The sequence below is a fragment of the Falco cherrug genome, chromosome 3 (assembly GCF_023634085.1).
Source record: "Falco cherrug isolate bFalChe1 chromosome 3, bFalChe1.pri, whole genome shotgun sequence".
Lineage (NCBI taxonomy): Eukaryota > Metazoa > Chordata > Aves > Falconiformes > Falconidae > Falco > Falco cherrug.
Window position 1 is genome coordinate 70,302,291 of NC_073699.1, and position 18,169 is coordinate 70,320,459.

Genomic DNA, 18,169 nt, shown 5'->3' on the forward strand with positions numbered 1-18,169 from the left:
CTCATTTGGGACCTCAAGATAATTTCTATCTGAAAAATACGAAAATTACACAAACTTTTAAAATGTGAACAATCAAAGAAATACATTTAAGTGTGTCTATAAAGAAGTGCTTGCACTTCAGAGCATTGTATTCCCATGAACAGTTTTCAAAAGCGTGTATTTTATAGCGAAAGTATAAGGGACTGGCAGATCAGTGGAACAGAATTGCACCACAGACTGTTTCTTCAGAGAGAGGTGACTCAGGAAGTTTTACAGCAGCTATCTGGATGCACTCCTGTTTCCTTTCAAGTAGAAAATGGGGCATGGGGATTGTTGGGATTTTGGGGTTGGGGTTGGTTGTTTTGGGTTGGATTTTTTTGTGGTGGACAGAAAGAAGCAGTCAGTTTCACATAATTTGTCTAGAGTAGGTCATAGCATGCTTCCTCCATTTCAGTGCTTCAGGAGGTAACTAAAAAGATAAAAGCAAAAGATTGTCTTCAGCTAGGCTGTGGTTTGTGGATCTCTCTGTGCTTTTCTGAGAATACATTTTATTTTTTTGCTACAATACCATATTATTATAATTACTATGATAGTAATATTCTTCCCTGTTACTGTGTCGCTGATTTTCCAGTGAAAACAGATCCTGCAGACACAGTTTGCTTCAGTTCATGGAGTGAGGAGTAGGACTTCATAGACATCAAGAAGACTTGTTGTTTAGGCGTGGTAAAGACTAATTAATAGTCTGGTCTGTAATAAATAGACTAGAAAAGAACGTTCACATGCCTCTCAGAAAGTGAACAAGTACTCACAGTACTGTTTCGCATACAGTTTGTGATTAGATTTTTAAATTAAATATGTTTGTATTTGCTTTCTTTTGTAATCTGAATTGTATGTTGGTATTAATAAAGAGATTTAAATGAAGAAGTTAATAGATAACATAGGATACTCCTTTAAATTTGCAGAACTGATGTGTCCAGCATCAGTGAATTAAAAACACTGAAGTTAGAACTGTTATTAATGTTTCTTCATAAAGACAAAACGTGCGATACCCTCACTCTGCTTTTTTACCTGTCAGGACCTTAGTCGTTCTTTTTAAATTTTTTTTTATTAATTTAAGAGTTCATTGTGAAGTGGTTCTGATTGCACGTTGACATAGTGCAGCTCTGTGTGTGTATGTTTTGATAGTCCCCTCTTTGAGGCCTCTACAGTTTTACAACGATACTTAACTTGGGTGCTGAGTAGGATTAACTGTGTCAGGCGAGGTGGGGAGGTGGATACTGTAGACGGGAGGGAAGAAATCAAATATTAACTTAGAATAAAGAGTTGTCCAGAATGAATGTTTGTAAGTGAACAAAGCATTTCAAGAGAGCTGGGGTTTGGGTTTTTTTTTTGGTTTTGCTTCAGATAATTAGTGGAGGGACTAATTAATGCAAAAAAAAGTAATGCATAGAGTTACTGACAGAGGTTTTGAGAAATGTAAGGATAGCACTGCTTCAGCCTTACAAAGAGTTTATATAGAAAGATAGTCTCTCATTTAAATGAAAAAGCAGGCTTCCATCTTCTTCCAGCTTATCTGCTAATTACTGAGATTCTCTGCTTTCGTCTCCAAGTGTGATTGCATTTCTATGTTCAATACTGAAGTTTTTTTACATGGTCTGATAACCTGTTTTCTGTACTGGCTTAGGAACACATGCAAACCCATCAGGCTGGACCTTCACTGAGTTCCCAGAAGCCTAGAGTGTTTAAGTGTGATACTTGTGAAAAAGCTTTTGCTAAGCCGAGTCAGCTGGAGAGACATAGTCGCATTCACACAGGTAACACTAGATACTATTTTTATCTTGCAAGATTTTATCATGAATATGTAGGTGTTATTTTTGGAGTCCTTGTTTGTGGGTTTGGGTAACTGCATTTAAGTGTCAACTTAAGCTTTAAAAAACCCAAGTAAATTTCTAACCCAAATTGTTTAGAAATTAAAATGAGGAACAGCAGAGATGTCAGAAACTGTGAGAAACTCTTTAAAGCCAGAACATCATGCTTCACTAAGCTTCTCCGTATTTTGGGACTGGCAATACTGACTGCAACAGTAATGTGATCGCATGAGCTTGAATTTAAGTTTGTCAGTCTTTGAAACAGATTAACGATAGGATATTTTAAAGCATTGTGTAAAGTGGTGTTAAGAGACTGAGTATGATTGTTTTAGGAGGTGGATATAGGAGAATGTGCAAATGAGTGGGTGTGCTCAATGACATTAATTAAGGGACAGTCAAGTGCTGATACTGACAGCTGTATGCAGTGCTTCATTGCCATTGAACTAATTTGTTCATTTGTTTCTAGTACCAGAGCTTTTGATTTGTTGTGGCCTTTTCTGCTTGATTATTTTCTTCAACTGTCATTTTATAAAAAGACTATACTGACTTCTAGGGAGCACACGTTTTCTGTGATAAAAGTGCTTTTCAGGTTGCAGCTTCTGCCGTACTACAAGTTAAGAACTGTACATAGGATAACCCAGCTGCCTCCCCCTTTCCCTTCTGTATCTTAGTTAAGAACAGTGTTCTGAAGAACGTGAGTTCTAAATATAGGAGTCAGTTCTCCGAAATAACTTCTCTCTTTTCCATACCACTACCAATAAAGAGCTGTCATGGCCGCTAGAGTTAAAAAGGACAGGGGAAAGTTATCTGTGTTGATGGTAAGCTGTAGCGGACCAAGGAATTTGACTGGATGTGCTATAGTGTAAGACTCCCAAAGCTTTCTCTTTCCCCAGTGTCAGCTTCTGGTGGTTAGCTTTTGATTGCTTTTTGTGCAAAGTTCCTAATCTCTTCCTTTCAGTTATCTTGTTAACCCTGTCATTACTCCTTGGTTAGCGTCACTTGCTGGTCTTGCGATGGTAGTTTGAATTTCATTTTTGAATGGACCTTCACATTACACCCTCGGATTCAGTGTTGTAGTTTTTAGTATTGCATCTCTGAGGTACAGACTTGCCTGTATATCCGAGCATCTAGTGCATGCTGGCATTTTGTGCATCAGAACTTCCTTTTCTCTGGCTTTGACAAATGCAATCTTATATAAACACACACACACTCTCACATGCTTTCTACCATGCTGTTTCATATGTATGAAAGGGATGTAAATGTTTGTTCAGTGGTATCTTTGAATTCTTTTTATGTGTCTGTATGACATCTGGTAGGCTGTTGATGTCTTGGGACCACTGCCAGTATTGATAATGTACATTATCTTAATGTGTCCCTATATACTTGTCCATCTGTTAACTTCTTTTCTCTTACGTGACGTTTATGGCGAGTTCTTAAAGGTAGGGTCTGTGTCTTTGCTTTTTTTTTCATGAAGCAGTTAATATGGTGGAGTGTCAGTCGATCTCTAACGCTGTGTACTGTGATGTTACCAATAGTAAATGATAAAAAGGGTTTCTGGGGAAGATGGGGGGGAAAAAGTAGATGAAACTAAAAACATGTTAAGATTGCCACGGGCTAGGAAACCGCTTGAACTTCCCGTATAGCAGTGGCCATATAGAAGAGTCATTGTTAGGTGATGGATGACGCTGTCTTCCATTAGGCTTAAGGTAGTTGGTACTTACCACTGCACATAAGCAGATTCTGGAACATAACTAGTCAAGATAAGGTCATGCTTTTTCTGTCTGTGCTTTCTCACTGGCTTTTGCAGTGTATCATGAGTTTTGCAAAGGAATTAATGTAGTCTGATAATTGATTTATCATGGAAAAAAAGAAGAATTGGAGAATAATCAGTGATTCCAAATGTTTGTAGATTAATTGGATCATGCCTATACAAGGTGCAGCCTACTGTGGCATTTTTTTATTTGTTCTGGTAAAATGAATTTGGCTCATTTCAGTTGCCTAATTTGGCACATAGTTTGTTCACTGTCAGAGGTCAAGTAGGAGCAGTAATTGCAAGAGCTGTTGCACCTGATTTACACATGAGCATTTGAGCTTTGAGGCACTAGGGTTTGCTAGGCAGCTGAAAGCCAGAGAGGTCTCAGGTCATTGCCCTGACTTTTTTTTTCCCCACATTTCATTTAGTTGCTGACAACTCTAGCAGGAAAGGATAGGCGATTGGATAGAGAGGATTCATGAACTTGGTAAATTCATAGTTTGAGTTCTTTTGCTAAGCAAATTGGGAGATTTGGGAATCCTAAGAGCAGGTTTAGAGTTGCAATGGGAAGGCATGGATAGGTAGGAGACATTACGGGGCATAAAAAGCAGGTGAATGTGGATGATCGTATTGCTGCGAAGGGTTAAGATCCTTGTGTATCAAGTTGTGAAATACTGCAATGTGGTTGATACGTATTGGCTGTGGCAACGAGAGTATTGCAACAGGAGGGAAAGTTTTCAGTGCAAGTGTGATAGGATAGACTTTAATACTAGTGGCTGGGCCATCGACTTTCAGCAAAACTTAAGTTCTTGTAAATAAGCAATAACTCTTGATAAGGGTAATGGGTATTTGCAGCTGATTGTCAGCTAGCAGCATTCATTGTTGATCGATTGCTGCTAGTTGCAAGTACTGTACTATGGGTGTGTGTAAGCGTGTTCTGTAAGGGGTTCTTGAAGGTAGTTTCTTATCTGAATATGGGAGGAACCTAATCGGATATACTAGAGCTGGTTTTGAGTGTTAGGGCTCTCTGCTGACCTGTGTATCCTCATCTAACAGGATGACTGTTTATCTTCCCTTCACCCCCTGCCTCAAGAGAAATAGTGACTGCTCTTCCCGAGAGTAAAACTGAAGAAGGCAAACAGCAGAGCTGCTTTGTGGTTATTCTGCTTTGTGGTAGAAAGGAATATTCTGGTCGTACTTGGGGCAGGAAAAGAGAGGCAGGAATTGCAATCCAGGGAGATCAAAAGTATTTACAATTCCCCAATAACTTGCTTTCTGCATAACTGACTTAAATAATACAGACTTTAAAAAAAAAAAGCAATGTTCTAGTTAAGAGTGTCACAAAATAATCCAAAAGCAGGAAAGAAGGGCAGTTTTCCTTTTTCCTGCTTTGATTCATGCTGCCCATTATAATAGGCGCAGAGCACTTCAGGAAGGCTGGGAACGGAGCAGAGTCCCTTTATGTGTAAGTTTCTCATGAATCCGCACCATCGCAGGAAAAATTCTTTCTGTTTTGGAATGACTTGTAATTTACTCAGTAAATCCTCAGATATTTTTGGGTGTCTTGTACTTGGGTGCTCATGTGCTAGGAATGCCCACAAACTGTAACAGTCCTTGCTAAATTAATTTTATATTACCGTTGTCTGATGTTGAAACAGCAAGTCAATCTGTATGATAGCCGTTCTTTCAGAAGATAATATTCTTTTAAAAGAAGTCCCTTAAGGTCAAAGGAGTGAAAATGTGCTGCATAGAAGTTTTTAGATGGGTGCTGTTACATAAAATATGATAAGAAAGGCTTACATAAAATAAGAAATCTAAACTGATTTGCTTTCTTAATGGTAAGATCATTGTGAGAAAGTGTGATTTCTATGTTGATTAAACATTTTTGATGATTTCTAATGGGCAATAACTACTGAATCAGTGGCCAGAAGGTAAACACACTGAATAAACCTCTGAATAGCTCTAAATACCTAGTAAATTCAGATTTATTAGTGAAAAGCAGTTTGAAGAAATGTTGCCGAAATTAGAGGGTAGAAAGTGCTTCTAGTCCTAACAAAGCGCCATGTGGTAATGCATTACACACCACCAAAAAAGTGTTCATCTTAACAGAATAGAAACCTGGAGTCAAAAGTATCTGAGGAAATGTAGAATTTACTTTAAACTAGTTCATTGTTAACAAAAGTAGAACACTTCTGTGATTTAAAGGACCTTTTATTAATTGCCTGAGAAGTTGCACTTAGCATGGAAGCTATGGTGCATATGGGGACACTAATATATACGTAATGAAGGAAGAGAGAAATTGGTCCTTTAAGGAAAACAGTGGAAAAGTATTTGTACTGCTGCTTGTGTGTTACTGTGCTAACTAAATAGCAAAGTGTATTTTTAAGTTCAGAAGGTGCTTTTAGAAGTCCTTAATGACATACAGCAATGTGTCTTGTGTTATGTTCGAGGTTGTGGTGTAGAGTGTTGAAGTAAAGGTCTGGTTTTGCAAAGTATGTATTTTAAAATTGTGAAGTATTTTTATAATGAATATGTTTTTGAGTTTATATTTAGAAATCAGTAATTTTCTGGCAGATTTGGAAGGATATGCCTGCTTTGGTAAGATATGGGAATCACTAGTAGCTATTGGCATAGGAGGCCACAAGTCCCATATAGAATTACCAGAACTTTTACTCTTAACACATTTGAATTCCTAGTTTCTCACAGACATTAGCTTTGTTAATTCTAGAACATTCCCTGTCTGAGTTATTCTCAAAGGTGTAAAAAGGTCATGGTTCCCTTGAGCAGAAAAGTCAAACTGGTAAACTAATTTTCTGCACCTCATATATTTTACTTAGGTAATAAATTGGGTAGGAAAGATAGCAATATCAGAGGTTTAGGACTTACATAAGTATTCTGAAATTTAATTTGGGAGGTTCTGATGATGATGAGGAGCCACAGCACTGTTTTGAGAAGGTCTCAAAGAAAAAGTTCATGTCTACTTAATTTCTAGGTAATCTTGATGATTTTTACTGAATTATGAACTATGTTTTCACATTGAAGTGACAAATAATTAAATACATTCTTCTCTTCCATAAGGGGAGCGGCCATTTCAGTGTACACTATGCGAAAAGGCTTTTAACCAGAAGAGTGCTCTTCAAGTCCACATGAAAAAGCACACAGGAGAGAGGCCTTATAAATGTGATTACTGTGCAATGGGATTTACACAGAAAAGCAATATGAAGCTGCATATGAAACGGGCTCATGGTTTCACTGGTATGTAGCATAATGATAGTAATGGTGAGTGCAGGAAGCCATATGCTTTACTAGAAAGCACAAAACACCTCCTTTAAGTTATTGAGCAATTAGGGACTAATAGCCAAAGACCAGAGTCGATGAGCACATGCAACCCAAAAAGCAGGTTGAGACAGAGCTTGGTTATTGTTTATGGTTCCTTGTTTTTTACGTGGAGCTCTGTAGTATAGAAATACAAAGTTCAAAACCTATTACAGGCAAACAATTATGTTGGGGGGGGTTAACTTTTCAAAGAGCGTCTAATGAATTTGCAGAATCTGAAGTAGCTGTGTAATACCTTTCTCAGTATGCTTCCTTTATTCCCAAGTGCTATATTTGCATTTTTCTTACACTATACGTCAAGTCATCCTCACTCATCTTTTTGTCTTGTACTTTGATAGGTCCTGTACAAGAGCCTACTAGTCATCAAGAACAAGAAGGGGAAGATATTAGTCGTGCTCTGAATTTAGAAGAAGTGGTACAAGAATCTTCAAATGAATGGCAAAGTATAGGCAATGTTTTTCGATGACACCTTAAAATTTGAAAGATAAAAATGTTTCTGGGACTCAAATTTCTCAAAACAAGTTTTCAGAAAAGTAAAAGATGGATCTTACAGTTAAAGCTTGAAGCATTGAAAATATTAACAATAGAATAATATATTATAGGGTTTTTAATTATTTACAGAAAAATACCTAAAACAATCGTTCTTTTTTTTAAGCTTGTAGAATATTGGGAAAACATCATTTAATCTGTGCTAAGTTGTCTGTGAATCAGTGAACTCAGGTAATACTGTGTACAGTTTCATCTTCTAATTCACAGCCAGTATATCTATTTGAAAAATAAACTGGAACTTTATATCAGAATACAATGATTCCCATTTTTAAAGGAGGTGAGGAATAACTTCATGGGAAAACCATGAAACTGTTGGTCAGCTTTTTTTTTATGTGTTTAAAAAAATAATTGAGGTTGGCAACAAATTGTTACAGAGCAGATGCATGCAGTATGAAATAGTTTGGGGTTTGGGGTTTTTTTTTACAAGGCACAGGAAAATGTTGTATTTCTGTTGTAAGCTTTTTTTTAGTACACTTGAGAATTTGTTGAAAAAAATAAAATGCCATGAGCTTACGGCTTTTCTTGAGTTAAACTCTTGAGAGAGGGAGCATGTTCATTTCCATTCCAGCCACAGAGGCTATTTGCTAGTTTTTACATTAAAAGTCTGGAGTTTTAAACTCAGCAATGAATTATTTAAAGAGAATCCAAACTACAAGAGGTTCCAGTGAAAGCCTCTTGTTTGCTGTATTGGGTCAGCAGGTACATATCTCGGTATCTGTGGAAAACGCAGCCATATACTAAATCTGGGAAGTAAACATACAATTTTGTGTTAGCGATGAGAAAGTTAGATGCACACTAGGTCACCTATATTATACAATATTCCCCAGTGCTGTAAGCAGTTATTTCAAATGAGTAAATTCCTCAATATTTTCTTTGTGAATTTTGGATATATGTTACTTTTATTTGTTGTTGTATAAATCATTGTTTCAGCAAAACTACCTAGTTGACCAAGTAATGCTTTGAAAGGTGCCACTTGTTTATTCATAACAAAGAAACACTGGAGTAAAAACATAGTCATCTTTTAGACATTCCAAAGACAGAAGCTTTTTTCTTATTTTTACCTTGTTCTTTTGAATTTTATTTATATGTTACATATATATAGATATATATATGTGTGCTTGTATATGTATATATATATATTTAAAGTTATATGAGCCTCTGTGTGGCTGATCAGTATATTTTGTAAATACTAATCCCAGTTGCAGGAAGTTCATCTTTTCAGTTTGCCGCAAGTACTTCTAGGTCAGTGGTGGATTTGTTTACTATAATACAGAGCTGGATTTTAATTTACCTTCTGAAAGATAATTGCTCTCAGATCCAAAAAGCCCTTTTCTGTAAATTTTGTCTATACTTTGTCTATGATACAAACTAGTTCTTTCAGGTTGCTGAAGCAAGAAATCACTGTTGGTTTTGATAGGGCATCTCTTAATTCTTTTGTTAACTCTTTGGCATATGTATATAAGTAAAAGAGTTGGTGACATGAAAATAACACTTTTGTTATGTGGAATATTTAATTCAAAAACATGTTAAATAATATTACTTTTTTCCAAGTTCTGTTTCGTGTATTTTTTAAGCATTTGATCGTGGATTCTAGGAAATTCTAAAAACTTTGCCAGAAGTGCGTGACTCAATATTATATCTAAAGAATGTATATGAAGTCCTTCAAGCAGTGCCTTTCCTTCCAGACAGGCTATTAGTGTTTCAGCTCTTTAAGAAAGTCATTACATTTTACAATTGTCTGAAGGCATACTGGCCCCGTGGCATAAGTCCATAGTAAAATGTGCTGTGTTGCATGTACCATGTATGAAACCTTTTCCCTGTTCTTTAGGAGAATACCTATAAATGCACAGCAAAATTATTTGCTGTATAGGGGATGACACTTCGCAGAGGTTGCCAAATCAAGTGTGACCGAAGATGATTTACAGCTGGTCAGATCCAGTTGCAAATCCATCCTTCATGACGGGAACATGATTCCTGAATGTTTTAAAGCGTTCAGTCTGCTCTAGCTGTGATTGCTTTACCAGCAAATAAAAACTGGTGGTTGATAACTTAATGAGCACGTGCTAAAAGCAGATCTCATGAGTAAAACGATGCTGTTTTGAGATGGTCACTTCTCAAAGTGTTATGTCTTGATTAGAGGCAATGAGTGTGTGTTGTAAGTCTTGGAAGTGTTAAATAAGCGGTTCGAGTTACAGAGCCAACGGCCGTTTTCCCTGAATTCAGTTTGCTACTCCTCCAGCACTTGGAGTCCTGTCAGTTACAGTAAGTAGACTTTTAAAAAACTCTTTTGTAACACAGTATTGGATTTGCTTCCCTGCATCCTCCTCCACCACAAACTTCAAGAATTCATTCTGGAGTATACTGACATAGAAGTTTTCATAGCTTATGTTCCTTGGTAAGATTGAGTTGGGGGTTTTCAAAGCAGTGTATCTGTTGATGTTCGGTACAAATACAGAAACTGTGTCCGATGGGTTGATATTCCCAAAATACCACTAGATGCATTTTTTTAGGAAGCAGAAAGAACTTTTGTTCTAAGGCCTGTTTGAAGAATCACACTGTACAGTGGGTAAGTGAATGGTGCTTAGGAACGCCTCTGTTCTTTCTGGTTTGATGCACTAGTAGGCTTATGCTGGCTTCGGGCTTTTTGACTTGTGTGGACTCAAGTATTTCTTTCGGTTTATGTCCATTCCTTCAGTACAAGAAATAGCACTCCTAGTACTGGTTGTGCTCCTAGTACTCATGCATTCTTGTTTCAGGAAAATTCCTGTGCTTACGAATTAAATACCCATTTAAGCTGCTGTTTTCCAGCAAAGCTACTAGTAACTAATTAAAAGAATAAATTTCAATCTTAAGTTTTAATCTCTTTTGAGAGAACTGTGTTGGTAAAATAATGCTTTAAAGTACCATACATTTTCTTCTATAGGAAGTAAATCCAAAAAAGCCACTTCCAGCCTGTGGAAAAGATGACTGGGGGGAAAGCTGAGTGATGAAGGAGAGGAAGAAGCTTTGAATAAGTTCTGTAGTTCTGCAGTGCGGTAGTTTGAAAAATGTATTTCTCGATATTTTTTTTTAATATTAAATATTCTTTCTATTTTTGAAGGCTGCTTTAAAAAACTTGATTTTTACATAATCTGTTCAAAGAAGATACTTTGTGCTATACTTGTTTATGAAGTGCAGGATTTTGTTGTCTGTACATATGCCTTTCAATATCCCCCTGGCTTTTAGCTGCCACTCCACAAAGACACTGGCTTCCCATAAATCTTGCATCATATTTTCAGCCTTGGGGGCCATACTAAGTCACCAGCAATGTCACTAGAAGCCTGTGTGCAGGCAACTGGGTCCTACAGTGTCATTTTCTAGTATCACAACATAGTTCTTAAATCGTGGGGGGAAAGCACCCACCACCACAGAACCTCATCAATATGATCTCTGCTGTAAAAGACAAAACTGGTCCAAGTTTCATTTCAAGTTGATTACTTTATTTCAATAATGAATATTTTTAAGAGCTGTGTTCCTATAAGAACAATATGTATTCAAATTAAATCAACTATTACGTTGCAGAGTATACATCTGAATGAAGCTACAATAGAAAAATAAACATAGCAACCAATATAGGTAATAGAAGATGTAATACACGTGTGTATGCCTAATAATTTTGGTGGTTTTGTTTTCTTTAGTCTCTATGTAGTTTCTATCCTCTCATCTTCCATTGCTTCATATTAATGGACACTGATTTAAACCTACAATAGATTTAGATGTGAAACGCAATTAACATACATATTTATAGGTAACTTTTACTGGGTACTTATTAGGAATGCAGTTTCAACCTGGGAAGCATTAACTGTAGTCTACAATGCATGGGCTAAAACTAAAAAAAAATAAAATAATTAATCAGACACTTAGATGACAGCTTGAAGAAACAGTAAGTTTAAGTAACAAAACAGTGCAATTCAGAAGAGCATTTTATTTCCCTAAGTGTGGTTGAAAATACCATTGCCACACATTCATTTTAGTAATTTGTGAACAATTAATATCTAAGTCTAACTCAGCTCTAATTTATTTCTATAAGGCAACTACAGTACAACAGTTAAATGTTCACAGTAGTTTACTATGAGTTTGGTGCACTGCCCTTAATAGGTATCCAGATGCTACTTGGGCAAAAGATGAGCTGATCAAAAATAACGCTGCTGCAATACCAAGAGAAAGATCTGAAATGCTAACCTGAGATGTGCAGGACTATCTGAGATATCAATACTGAAGGGCTCTCTTTCAGAAATTAGACTTACTTGTTTATATATTTTTTTACTTGCTTATTGTACTGCAAAGTTAATGCTGTTGCAGCAGAGTTTGTGTGAAGCACCAGTGACGTCCAGTGGTCACTTGTGCAATCTTAGATGTTTCTTCTCTGGGAATATCCCTTGTTTCTTAACATTAGTCTAATCAGATTTGAAATCCTCTTTCTCTCCCTCATCTGCTCGTAATTCTAATGGTTTGGATGCGATGAGCAATTCATGGTATGGAAAGAATTTCCTTATTACTATCGCTCCGCTCCGTATTGATTCTACAACATCTGCCCCCTCCCACACTTCACGTACCTTGAACTCCCAATGTTTGGTAAACCTTTCCATGACTGCCTAATCCTGTTATGAAAATAAATTATTCTGTGAGTGAGAGAAGGAAGATTAAAACAAAACAAACAAACAAAAAAAAAGTATTTGGATAAACAGTCCTTACAACTTCTGCACATGGTAGATTATTTTTTTTAGCAGCAGTGTCTCAGAAATCCATTAACAGCAGTGCTCAGTATCCAAGACATTAGCTCTTTATTTGTAGTTCTGATATTCACTAAAACGAAACCAGAAGACTTGAGCTCAGATTAGGTGCTTGGGAGAGATAACGAAGTCCAGCATACAAGTTAGGGTATCCTGAAGAGGAATGAGTTAAGTCAGAGATCTTGTTACTTCACATAAAATAAGGAAAACATCTAGTAAAGCTACTTTTTGTGTTCCTTTCATTCAACTGTTGGTCAGGGATTGCCAATAGAAGTTTGTATAATCTACTGCATGCAGAACCTAATTGGCATTAAGTAATGGATTGCATCTATCTAGATAATTGTTGCAGCTGTTATTAATTTTAAGGCAGTTACATTATGAAGCAGAGTACATGATCCTCGATGACGTCTTAGAGCTTCAGCGCCTAGCGACTGGTGAACCAGACCGCGATCCAGGTCGGGACCCAGAGCCTCCCTGTGGAGGGAAAAAGAGAGTTAAGTTAATGAAAAGGTACTGTATAATTTGGGGCTATAAATCAAAAAACATCAATCTGTAGTATGAAAAAATTGTAAACGTTACCTAGTGAGGATGGCTTGCAGTGGCCTCTAGTGTATTGCTAAATATTACTGGAATTTTCACTTCAAGGAGATGATCGCTTTTCATGTATTTTCATACGGGATTAATTTACCCTCGTTAAATCTCTCATACTGGGCTAGAGTGTCATGAATTATTTGAAGGTACATGTTCTAATTCAGGCCTTCCTAATGAACGCAATTTATTTGCTTGGACAGCTTGGAAATTTTCATTTTTATGGCTACCCCTGAAAACTGTGTATGCTTCAAATAAACCAAATGAACACCAAAACCAAAACCTCCAGACCTTGCACACAAGTTGCAATAGCCTCACATCTGAAAGAACTGAAATACAGTAATTGTATTCTGTAATATTTATTAGGGTAAATTGTTAATGTGTTATATCAACATGAGTCTTGTATGGAAAGCTCAGGCGCAAATACAAACAAACCCTAAGATGAAGGGCTGAAACCTCTCCTATTTTTACAAATAATAAGAAAACATCAAACTAGGAAAAAACCCCACTTGGTGACCGTTCCTAAACCTGCAATTAAGGAAAGCCCTACAGCAGTTTTATAGCAAAGATGATCCAGACTGAAATTCTGGTGCTTCATTTTTAGTTCAGCTGAGGCTCGCTGGGCATCTTTTCCCATAGCTTTAGCAACTCTCTAAGGAACTTGAACGACATGTTTAATGACTACAAATGTGAGATGGTGTGCTAATTGTTACTGTAATCAGCTGATGACTGAACTGTTCACTTCAAAAAAATTAAGCATGGGTGTACTTTGGGGGTGTACTTTTGGATTTTGTTTTCTTTATATTCTTGTCATGTTTCTCCCTCCTTAGTTTTAGTGAGCTGTTTCAAGGAAGATTTAGTGTAATCCATGAGGTAATTGGCTTTTTTTCTTTCAAAGTTATCTTAAAGAATGGATAACTTTTTTTATTGTGAAAGACTGTAAAAGGTATAAAGAAATAGTTACTAATGTATCTTGCTATAAACAATGAGTCTAAATGAAACGGGCCTGAATAAATCTGATACGAGTTCCAGAAGTTACAATGGCTCAGAAAAGGCTATCTCAAAAGTAGAACTGGTATATGTATACCATCAGATATATATATAAATGCAAGCTAAAATAGTTGTGATGCTTATGTTAAGAAGACGCTGTTAAATTTTTGGGGAGATTATTGTCAGATATTTTGAGATGTTTAAAAGAAATTTTACCAATATTGTCAGTATATAGCCATGGTATTGTTGATGAATCTGAACTCCACTAAAAAGCTGCAAGTGCACAGTGTGAAAACTAGACTTACAAGGTAAATGTGTGATTTCCACCTGGGCCTCTGAAGAGCTCATTCCTTTTCTTAAATTGCAACATAAGAATTCTTACTACCTTCTTCAAGTTTTCAAGCCGTCACTTGGTGCTGCAATATGTTTTAAAAAGAGCTCTACAATGAGAGACAGATACCCTAAAGCATGTATGAGACAAAAATGTATTTTTGCTACAGGTGAAGGTGCTGTTATGTCTCCTGTCACAGAGAAGAGCAGTAAGTGTCTGAGGTGATCAGCTCTGCTAATGGGACCTCAGACCTTCTGCCCAAAGGTTAAGATTACTGCCGATTGTGTTCTTCACGTGCGAATGGTATACTAACTGATCTGCTACGAGTGAGTGCTTCGCTACCTTTGAGCAAAATACAGTCTTATTTAAAGTAACTGCTAGTGGATATGATGTGCTTTCCATTTGTCTTTTTCCTGACATAGAAGATGAAAAACCCTCACAACTGACCTTTTTTTCCTGTTCTGTTTTCACTTGTAAGCTGGGGCAGGGAGCTGGAAGTGCCATGACTCGAAATGGTGGACTGAACCAGAGTAATGATAATTTGACCAAATGTTTCTTTTTCATACGATGCAGTTTTCTAATTTGCGTGACGATGTGCTGTCACAGCTCACTGCACTTGACTTGATAGCAGCTCTCCCACTGGGGTGGGACCAAGCAGGGACTGTTGAAGTTATTACTGCGTCTCAACCAGATGCATGTCCAGCCCTGCCCTGTGGCACCATTCTGCAGCTTACCAGTTGGCTTTCATTATCACTGTTCTAAATAATCTAGCGGCAGCAGCAGCAGTGTCACCTCACGCATCTTCTGTGTTCTGGGTCATTTGTGAATTTAGGAACAAGGCAGATCCTGGTGCAGGTCTTTATGGGGCTTTGTGGACTTACCTCCTCTCCTGATGGTAAGTGACTGTGTGGTTTTTACCTTTGACTCCTATCAAAGTAAGTAGTTACTAGGCCATGAGATAACCTTCTGGTTTATCTGTGCAAATTTAGTTCCTTCAGAAGCCTTAAGGAAATGCAGTTCTTTCAAACATGGCAGGTTCTGGAGAGGTTTGGATTCTTTTTCTGGGACTCAATTTTTGTACTTACGGTAAGTTGAATTGTACTTTACCAGTTTAAAGATTCTGGAAAGAGTGCCCTGGCCCTCATGATAGGATCCCTTGTGTCCCTTGTGAGCAGATTTATGCTCATAGAATTTTCCGCTTCCTCCATATCCTGGCTTGTGTCCTTCACCACCCTGCAAAGATAGATTTTCAGCTATATATTGCAAATTACCACATTCAAATTATCATATGCACATTGTAATCTTTGCTGTTATTGAAATGTAACACTTAAATGCAGTATTGGAGTAAAATCATCTTTTATGTAACAAGCAAGGATGAAGGAAGATGCTAGGATATTGTCTGAATACACTCAAATCTGAGGGAAGCACCAGTCTGTAAAAGACGAATTAATAATCCAAAAATGGATATTCAGAAGGTTAACCTGTGTGGCAAAACTTAAGTGTTTCAATCTCAGGAGTTCTAAGATGTCAAACATGTTGGCTAATTTGTGTTCTGATCGTGAAATAAATGCTTGATGGCTTCAGGGCTTTAATATTTTGCCTTAAAATGCAAGCAATTTACATGTCCATCTCATATAAAATCAAACCTGTGGTAGAGAAGTAGAATTTAATTAGTTGTGAAATAACTGTGGGAAGAACTTGTCTAATAACCGTTAAGGCAGATCGCTTCTTACTGAACGAGGTTGCAAGGAAAGGTGGGACAAAATACTTGAATTAGTGACAGCGTTAGTTTTGCAGACTTTACTGTTTAAGAGCTGTGGAATAAGTGCCCCTCTCATCCCAGCCCTCCCTCCCATTTTTGACCTTCCCAGGAAAAGAAAAATGCAGCAGGTAAGTCTTCCAGGAGTCTTTAAGGCAAGAGAGCTTTGCCATGCAGTGGATTTTGCTCTCTTTGTGCTGAAGCAAAAGAAATTACCACTGCAAGGCTGTCAAGTTGCTGGATGAGAGCAAGCAACAAAATTACCATCTTAAAGTGCTGTGGGAGGAGGGAGGAAAGTCAACAGGAAAAGCAAAATAGCAAAACTGAGACAAAACAAAATTATCATGTTGCTGCAGCAGCTTGAGGCAATGGAGCAAGATACACTTTGGCCTGGTAAATAAAATGGCTGTTACTGAAAGCGCATTCATCACCTACCCAGCTAAATCTGGTGAGGGATAATCCTCTTCCCTGTACATGTAAGAAATAGAAATAATGACATGATGATCACTATAGAAGATAGCACTGGGGTGTACCATATACAGAAGAAGATGAAAATGCAGTAAAACCAATTAAATACTGGCCGGATAATGAGGCAGGAATGGAAACCAACAATGTTCAGTCATTCCATGAAACAAAAAAGGAAAAATTCTTCATTACAATAACAAGAACTGACTTCACTAGCCATGGCTTGTCAGTATAATGTACTTCAGAAGCCAGCTGAGCCTGGTTAATGTAAGGACAGTTCCTGGTGGGTGAGGCTCGTTTGAAAGCATTACCTATTATTAGTTTATTACATAAAGCAATCACAATATAAATTGGATCTAAAAATCCCTGTGAGTGGCTTTAATTTGTCATGCAGCAAGTCAGGAAGTATTTGAGGAAGAGAACCACGGCTTTTCTGTCTTAGTCCCTTACTCCAAATTTTCCCAGTGATAGCTCCAGATTTTTACTTGGTGCCATTGAAGAAAATGAATCAGGCTAGCGGTTGAATTGCTATAAAATTAGCCCACAAAAGATCTTGGACAGTGTTGCAGCCTCTGAAAATGCTTACCTTTGCTTGCATTGGGGGAGGTGTACGGGGTGAGACCTAAAAAGCAACACAAGAAAGTTGTAAAACCAAGGCAGAAATAAATGTAGGGAGTTATCAAGCCTTTTTCATACTATCTGTGAGTTTGTAGGATTAAGTGCTATCTGAGCCATTGCACTGAGAAGCTACTCTTCCATCTCAGGCTTTGCCTAGAACACACAGGATTTTTGCCCGTTTTTAGACAGAAAATATTCCTTCATACAGGCAATGGTGAAGGTGCAAGGACAAAACCTGTAAATGCTGAAGCTGTATAATTGTAATAATGGTTGTTGAAATTTGACTACGGTGACGGAGGGCTCGCCCACTTTTTGTGTAGCATTTCAGCATTGCTCATGTTTCCAGGTAAAAATCATTTCTGTATTTGAACGAGCTCAAAGGCACGGTACAATTCACAAGGCTTAAAATAATGGCTAATGCTTGGGGAGTGTTTGGTTACTGGTGGGTCCTAAAGAAAATATTTCATTTTAGTGCATAACAAGAAGCGAGGAGACTTACAATGTTCTTGAAGAAGTGGACTACAGGGTTGTCATCACCAGGCCGGCCATGCTGAGATCTCGGGGGGATGGACCCTACGTGGTGGCTAGCCCTGGCTGCATGTATATCCTGAAAAGCAGAATAGGCATATTGCCAGGTCAGCTAGGAAGGAAAAATAATCGATGACTGTACAAAGAGAAGAGTCATTTTCACCAGGAATGAGGAGAAAAATGCCTTGGAAACCTACAGAGACTGCAACCTAAAAACGTAAGTGCTGTGAAGGAACATTTTTTTCATGCGATGGCAAACACAGAGTATGTATATGGACATATGTTGTGCATATATATGTGTGTGTGTGTGTGGTTTTTTAACATCGTGGCCCAGTGTGGAATTAAATCTGTTACTTGAAGGTTCTGATAACAGAAACTTTGTAACTTTCCTCCTTTCGTAAGTAAGATCATAGAATGTAATTTTGGAAATGAAACCTGAAATGGAGAAAAACTTATAATTATGTTGGGTCATTCTCCATGCAAGAGCCATAATGGATCGTGTATCACTTCTTAGTTCCCAGAGACTACATTGCTTCGGCAGTTCGCCAGTGTTATGTTTTTTTCTAAAATGAGGAAACCAAATGAGACTGGGGATACTTCCTATTTCCAGTAGGGCTTCCTGAGCAACACAAA

General features: G+C 37.5%; 2 protein-coding genes across 11 annotated transcripts in view; one reads left to right on the forward strand and one right to left on the reverse strand.

Annotated features, from left to right (window-relative positions):
- Positions 1-9,035, forward strand: part of ZNF236 (zinc finger protein 236) — a 93,006-nt gene extending 83,971 nt beyond the window's left edge. For 6 of the 7 annotated variants that reach the window (XM_055704370.1, XM_055704374.1, XM_055704371.1 and 3 more), the window contains 3 exons: positions 1,664-1,793; positions 6,679-6,855; positions 7,275-9,035. In XM_055704370.1, the coding sequence (XP_055560345.1) occupies positions 1,664-1,793; positions 6,679-6,855; positions 7,275-7,402 (435 nt within the window). In that variant the 3' untranslated portion in view covers positions 7,403-9,035. Of the gene's footprint in view, positions 1-1,663; positions 1,794-6,678; positions 6,856-7,274 lie in introns of those variants that run through there. The other variant, XR_008731288.1, reaches the window with a different exon arrangement.
- A 1,907-nt stretch (positions 9,036-10,942) lies between these two features.
- MBP (myelin basic protein) overlaps positions 10,943-18,169 on the reverse strand; it is a 120,158-nt gene continuing 112,931 nt past the window's right edge. For 3 of the 4 annotated variants that reach the window (XM_055704694.1, XM_055704696.1, XM_055704693.1), the window contains exons 5-9: positions 17,508-17,615; positions 16,977-17,012; positions 16,361-16,393; positions 15,274-15,399; positions 10,943-12,731 (exon numbers count right to left, since the gene is read on the reverse strand). In XM_055704694.1, the coding sequence (XP_055560669.1) occupies positions 12,675-12,731; positions 15,274-15,399; positions 16,361-16,393; positions 16,977-17,012; positions 17,508-17,615 (360 nt within the window). In that variant the 3' untranslated portion in view covers positions 10,943-12,674. The remainder of the gene's footprint in view (positions 12,732-15,273; positions 15,400-16,360; positions 16,394-16,976; positions 17,013-17,507; positions 17,616-18,169) is intronic. The other variant, XM_055704697.1, reaches the window with a different exon arrangement.